This window comes from Diospyros lotus, chromosome 2 (genome assembly GCF_014633365.1).
Source record: "Diospyros lotus cultivar Yz01 chromosome 2, ASM1463336v1, whole genome shotgun sequence".
Classification (NCBI taxonomy): domain Eukaryota; kingdom Viridiplantae; phylum Streptophyta; class Magnoliopsida; order Ericales; family Ebenaceae; genus Diospyros; species Diospyros lotus.
The window spans coordinates 1627657-1635106 of record NC_068339.1 but is presented as its reverse complement, the minus strand read 5'-3'; the positions used below and the strand labels follow the sequence as shown (position 1 = coordinate 1635106).

General features: G+C 34.3%; 1 protein-coding gene across 1 annotated transcript; it reads right to left on the bottom strand.

Annotated features, from left to right (window-relative positions):
- Positions 1-5767: 5767 nt before the first annotated feature.
- On the bottom strand, positions 5768-6883 carry LOC127794134 (uncharacterized). Its single transcript, XM_052325041.1, has one exon. It carries the CDS (start codon positions 6881-6883, stop codon positions 5768-5770), a length of 1116 nt encoding a protein of 371 aa, XP_052181001.1.
- Between the last annotated feature and the right edge of the window lie 567 nt (positions 6884-7450).

The window sequence follows — 7450 nt, the reverse complement described above, 5'->3', positions numbered from 1 at the left end:
GTCAAATAATTAATTTAAACTTAACAAAATTAAAACAATCTCGTAAAATACCAAAAATTACAAAACAAATGGCATTCCAAATTACAAAAATCATGTCATAATTATGTTACTAGAGGTGGCCCATGAAGTATGTATTCCCTGGCTTCTAAGCAACCAGCAGTTGCATTTCATGTGGGAGAAGTGATCAAGTGAATGCATAAAGAAGAAAATATATATATATATATATATGGAAAAGGACATTACTCATGAGTGTAAGGTGAGCTAAATTGATCTAATCTGCCAAACCCTCAATGCCCAGACAGGAAAATTTTACAACCAAGGAAGTGAACTAATAAGCAAGGCTGCTATATATCTTTGTGCAATGCCCACTTCTTAATTTGTTATGCACATGATTTTAGAGAGAGAGAGAGATAGAAAGATGGGCATGCATACTTATGATGTTTGAGTATTTGCTCCCTTAGCAAAGACCTTAGACTTCTTGTGGACTGAGATACATATGCATTGCATGCACACTTACTTCCTTTTGTACAATCACCAGCAATAAACATTACAACAAACTGTGCTATCCAGACTAGAAAAATCCAAGAACAAGAGCAAATTAGTATAAAATATTTATTTTCAACAAGTAAATAAAAGTTATGTTATCCACAGAAGAGAGTATAAAACAAGAAAGACTAAAGCAAGGGTCCACAGATGAAGGCTATTTTCCTTCTTGCACATCCATAGTGACCACAATAAATGCAGCAATTTGTAACCAGGTTGTTTATCAAAATATTTATGATGCACTAGAATGCCTTGATGGAAAACTAGTACCAGCCTATCAGGTAAAATAAACAGTCACGGCCTGTCGCCAAACTTTAATGTAAATAGATCCTTCTCTAACCAATTTCAGCTTGTTGAATTCCATACTTTCCATTGCCAGTAAATGGAGGAAGCATTCCCAACAACAGTAAGTTTTTTTTATTGTACTTCTAAATAGCAATTACTAAAAGTATTTATCTAACTAAATAAAAAGCAAGTCATAGAGACTATAGTATAACTAATTCAACCTTAACAAATATCTTTTTTCTCAATGAATTGTATCTTCTTCATATGCATCACAAATGCCATCCTGTTGATTATTCAAGGACTAAAGATGAGAGAAATTAAACAAACAAGAATATGAGAGCTACATTCAACTTATGAAAAAACAAAAGGGAAATATATATTTAACAATTTTGATATTTTAATTGACTGTCACTGAGCATGAAGTATTAGGTAATAGTAATTTTTTTGGGTACAAAAATCCAGCAACTATGATTTCTTCCTAGAATTTGTTATATATGCTTCTTCAATCATTTTGTTATTGATGCATAAGAAAAACTTCATACATTTTTCACTTTAGCATTTGCAGCCTTTATGACAAACAGATGTCCTAACAACAGATAGTAGCAATTGTTGTAGATAAGCCAATTCCTGGAGCAACCACAGTAGCTACACAAATTGATAGTCTGGCCACATTTCACAAGTAGCATCTATGCCATTTTTCATTCAATCTTATTCATCTAGTGATCTTCAAGATACTTTCCGCTGCTAGTCATATCCCCAAACCCTCATTTTCTTGTCCATTCGATCATCTCTGTCAGTCATTCGAATTTACAAGTATGTTTATTAAAAAAGATTCTTGAATGGTCTCTAACAGTCTTCTCATGCTTAGTTTAGCAGATTTAACGACATCGTGATACAGCTTGGTCTTTCAAGGTGCATTTTTGATTATTTTATCTTCTATTGTCATTCAACAGGTGGTACAATTATGACTAGTAACAAATATTCATGATATTGTGATTACATGCAATTATACCAAGGGTTTAACTAAGCTGAAATTGTTTCTATGTTGTCAATTTCACACTAGAAATCTACGACCCTTGGATTATTACACTGACTTGGTGTTGCTCCATTTCTTTTTCAGCATAAGTATGTTCTTTGATTTATTCTCTAAGCTAAGAATGCTCCAGCTTAAGGACTTTTATTAGATGTTTATGTAATGAATTGTATTAGTTTAGTTACAGTATCCATTTATACCATAATTGTTTGTCCAGTATTCCACCATTACATGTCAAGTTTAATTTCTTTCAACAACTCAAAATCGGTGACCAGAACTTAACTGTTACTACCAAGGATCACCATAAGAAATTGACACACGACTTATGGAAAAAAAAAATATAGTTTTGTATGATATATGTTTGTAACATCCCTATCATGTTGTCATGCATATATGTGTTTGTGTCACCATATTCACACAAGTTGAAAAAGAGCTTACTTGAAAATGCAAAAATAAAAAATGGAAGACCCACAAAAACAAGTTGATTATAAGTCTCTAGTTTAAGGCCACTGGCAATTATGGTTGCCAGGACAGCCAACATCAAAGAGGCTTTTGTGAGTTAGAAGGGACTTGAAAAGGGAGAGAAGCAAGTACAATGTACTTGACTTCATTTCCTTCAACTGGAAAATGCACAAGTATTTATCTTCAGATTCACCTACGGCAATGACCTCTTAATTGAGGACATAACCATATGTTATTCGCCAAGCACTTGGTAGTGCTTCAGAACTGTCAAACGACCTTTTGTGTAATAATCCCCAATACTGCACTTACCCAATTTCCCATACTCCTTAGTTATATTTCCGCTAATATGCCATAAGTCAACTCCCATAAGTCATGTCACAACCAAAAATGCCATTTCCCATATCAGTGGACCTCACTGCAGCTTCCAAAAAACACATTTATTGACAAAACTTGAAGTGAAGAGCTAGAACAGTGACAATCTTAAGATACATACAAGAGTTACTAATTTACTTTTCGGAACAACATTTACTTTTTGTCCATGCCCCAACTCACAAAAAAGGAATTATCGAGAAAACCCCACCCTTTAGGAATTTCAATTCATTGATTTCAAGAAAAATCTTTATTTTTTAAACTAAGATAGAATTCGAATTTTATGAAAAAAAAATTATTTGATAAAATTGTTTAATAAAATTATTTGGTATCCCTTATACGTTTCTTCCTAATCATGGTTGAAACTTTTTATAAATGAGAAAAACATGCACGTATAGATAAATCAAAACAAAATGAAAGGCAAAATAAAAAAATGCTAGCAACAATATAATAAGCAAAGTAAAATGTAATATAATATTCTACATTTGCATTAATTAAATCCATAGAATTACATATCCTCATCATCCTCATCATCAACATTTTCAACATTAGGCATTGGATCATCATCTATTTGTGCTCTTGCAAGTGACAGAATTTCAGTATCATTAGGAAAAAATAACCCTAAGTCTTGTGCTTGATATGGCTCATTCTCATAGACTGCCTCTTTAGTGTCTTCACCCATATCATACAAATCTCTTGGTTTTAAATGTACAACAACACTCCAATCCTTTTCTACAACATCTTCAACATAGTACACTTGTTGCGCTTGTGAAGCTTCAATTTAAGGTTCATCTTCTTCACGCTCACCAGTATGTATCAATCGAGAGAAATTCACTAAAGTAAACTGCAAAGCATCTTGTCTGATCCCTCTATCAGTTATGGTATTGGCCCATTTACACTTGAATAGAATAATCCTAAATCGACTATAGTAATTAAGCTCGATTATATCTACCAATTTTCCATAATAATTAACATCTCCATTAACTGGGTTGTTGTCATTGATTCTAGAATGACTTCTTGTTCCAGAAATCACAAAAACTCCACTGTTTTGAGTTTTCAAACTATGTTCTCGTTCCATAGTTCAAAATTTGAATCCATTGACATTATATGCACTAAATCATCTGGCACGTTGCAGAGGCCCTTGTGCAAGGCACTTAAGATCATCTGAATGGGATTCATTTTCATCATTCATAATCTAAAATGAAACAAAGGGAAATCGATAAGTACAATTTTTCATGATTGAAATATTGTTCTTAATAAAATATATCAATGGTAAACCTACACGCTTAGAGAACCAATCAACGAATTCTCGATGTACTATTCTTTCAATCTCTATAGTTGATCGTGTTCAATTCCTGAGCCTTCTCTTGGTTATCTCTCTAAATTTCCTATATAAAATTAAGTCATTAAAGCAACAAGATAGGAAAATAAGGGATTTTGATAAATTATATATCTTTTATGTACGAACTCACTTCACAAACCGATCGACTAGTTCTAAATTCATCAACACATATCTGTGTGCTTGTCGTTTCTCAATATGAGTAAGGTTGAAATATGAAGTACTCCCAACTGATCTCCCTATTTCAGTAAAAAACATTGAAACTTGAGATGATTCATTGTTTGTCATTTGATCATCAACACGTCCAAGCTAGTTGAATCTTGTCTCAATGCCCTCCAAGTATCTTGAACAAAAGGTCAAACATTCTTCAGCCAAGTAACCTTCAACAATGGAACCTTCTGGTTGTGCCCTGTTACGTACATAGGACTTCAAATGTCTCAAGTATCTAAAGTAAAAAACACAATTAGAAAATAGTGTTATACATATATACCAAAAATCCAATGGCAAATAGCAATTACGATATATAGAATATTTACCTTTCTATAAGATAAATCCATCGATAATGTACTAGGCCTCCAAGCTTCAGTTCATTCACCTGATGCACAACCAAATGAACCATGACTGTAAAGAACCCAGGCGGAAAAAGCATTTCCATATGGCATTGTGTGAGAATGACTCGACGTTGGAGCTTGTCAAAGTCTAGAGGATTCAACACCTTGCCACATATATATTTGCCTAAATATTGAGCACAAATCAACTAAAACGGCAGACACTTGGTTAGGTAACACATTTCTAATTGATATTGGTAGCAGTTGCTCCATAAGAATATGTGAATCATGACTTTTCAAACCAAATATCTTCCGATGCTTTAGATCAATACACCTAGCAATGTTACTTGAGTAACCATCAGGCACTAAAATATTCTTCAAAGTTGTAAGGAATACATCTTTTTGGACATTTGACATTGTAAATAAAGCAGGTCGATACTATCCATTTTCATTTGGCCAAAGATCACTTCTTATGCCCATCTCTTTCAAGTCTTTTCGAGCATTGAGATTATCTTTTGTTTTTCCACTTTCATTGAGAATGGTGTACAAGACATTATCACACACATTCTTCTTAATGTGCATAACATCAAGGTTATGGCGCAACAAGTTGTACTCCCAATAAGGAAGTTGGAAAAATATACTTTTCTTTCTCCATTGTTGACAACCACTTTCTATAATATTTTTTCGGCGAGTTCTTTTTCTGTTATCTTCAACCTCTATCCCTTTCCCAAATGTAACATGAACATTTTCCGACTGCTTGAATATCTCTGAACCTGATAGTGCCACTAGTGGATTCCTAAACTCTGTATTACCATCAAAGTGAACATGGTCAAACCTGAATCTGTGATTTGGCTCTAAAAATTGGTGATGACCCATAAAACTCCACTTTCTACTATGAGGTAGATGATGGGCAACATAGTCAAAATTGCAAGTTGGACAAGCTGAACCAGTGTGTGTGTTCCACCCAAATAAATTACCAAGTCCAGGAAAATCGCTAATTGTCCACATCAATGCAACGCGCATATTAAACATTTCATTGAGTGAAGCGTCAAATGTTTCCACACCACCATCCCACAAATCCTTCAAGTCTTTAATCAAGGGTTGTAAGTAAACATTGATATCATTCCCTGGCATTTGCTTTCCCGGAATGATCATTGAAAGGATGAAGGAAGTCTGCTTCATACACATCTAAGGGGGTAAGTTGTACGGTATAAGAATCATAGGCCAAATGCTATAGTTGGTACTCAAAGTTCCGAAAGGATTGAAGCCATCACTAGCTAACCCAAGCCTAACATTCCGTGGATCTGATGCGAATTCAAGGTGTGTTTCATCGAATCTCTTCCACGCCTCAGAGTCTCTCGGGTGCCTCATCAAGCCATCTTTGTTACCATCCACAGAATGCCACCTCATATGTTCAGCAGTTTTAGAAGACATAAATAACCTTTGCAAACATGGTTTAAGTGGAAAGTATCGTAAAACTTTAACAGGTTTGTTTTTTCTTTTCTTGCCCCCACCAGACATGTTCGTCGGGTTACCTTTCCTACTTTGTTTCCATCTTGACGTGTTACATACTTTGCATGTCTCCCTACTTTCATCTTCTCCACAATACAACATACAGTCATTTGGACATGCATGTATTTGACTGTAATTAAGACCAAGCTTGGTAATTAATTTCTTCGCCTCATAAAAAGAATCAGGAATCTCTGCATGTTCGAAGGCATCTTTTAACAATTCTAAAATCATAGACATTGCTTTGTTACTCAATCCGCACAAGCACTTGATGTGATATAGTTTTACTAGGAATGATAATTTCGAGTACTTTGTACATCCTTCATACAATTCTTGATTTCCATCCCTAACTAGATCGTAAAATGCCTTAGTTTCCTCATTAGGTCCTTGATTCAATTCTGGCATCCTTTCTTCACCTTCATGTACTGGTTGATGCGATGTGCAAGCTTCTACATTCACATGGTCCCTAGATATCCCAAAAGCATCGTTGATCATATTGTGTATTGGATCATGACTGTATAAGGGATTTTGTATTGAAGGTGTGCTATTAGAAGTTTCCCCTGTAGTTGACTCCCCGTGCCAAAACCAAATAGTGTATGTGGTTGGAAACCCTCTACAAATCAAATGATCATACACCACTGCTCTGGTCTCCCAATTTCTAAAAACACAATCAGGACAAGGACATTTGATTTTGCCTTCAACAGACCGATGGGCAAAGGCAAATTCCAAAAATCCTTGCACCCCTTCCTGAAATTCATGTGTATTTCGTGGCTTTGTAATCCAAGACTTATCCATGCAACTAAAACAAAGCTTGTAGCTTGTATTCTGCTTCTCTAATCTACACCTCAATATGAAAACATTACATCCATATTAGTTTTAAGATGCGTACTTCATACATAAAAGGCATTTAAAAACTACAACAATTTTCCAATAGAGACCCTAATTATTGTCACTCTATAAGACGCTCAACTTTTGTCTCTTTATACATCAATTTTTGTGTATTGACCTAATGTGCAAGGTTTGTTGGTTATTGCATGTGATGGTTTCATGCCTTACATGATAGTATATAAACACAAAACAAAATTTTAAGGTGAATTAGATTTTGTAGTCATTTTTTATTTCTACCTCTTTTAAAAGAAAAACAAAAAATGACACTTAGTGGGAATCAACAGAAAAAAGCAACAGAAAGCTAAACATGAAACTAAAACAATTTGAAATAATATATTTATAAAAAAAGCAGTGAGAATCAATTTGAAAAGACCTTCTAATCCTTCCTTGATGGTGAGTTTTGCTCTCTATGTAAGGTTACTTTTTCATGGTTGGAAAGTAACTTAGTTGGAGTTAATCAAAATAACTAATGTA

Bases quoted from the DNA above. Each gene is read 5' to 3' on its own strand.
- LOC127794134 (XM_052325041.1), bottom strand. From the start codon at position 6,883: ATGGATAAGTCTTGGATTACAAAGCCACGAAATACACATGAATTTCAG.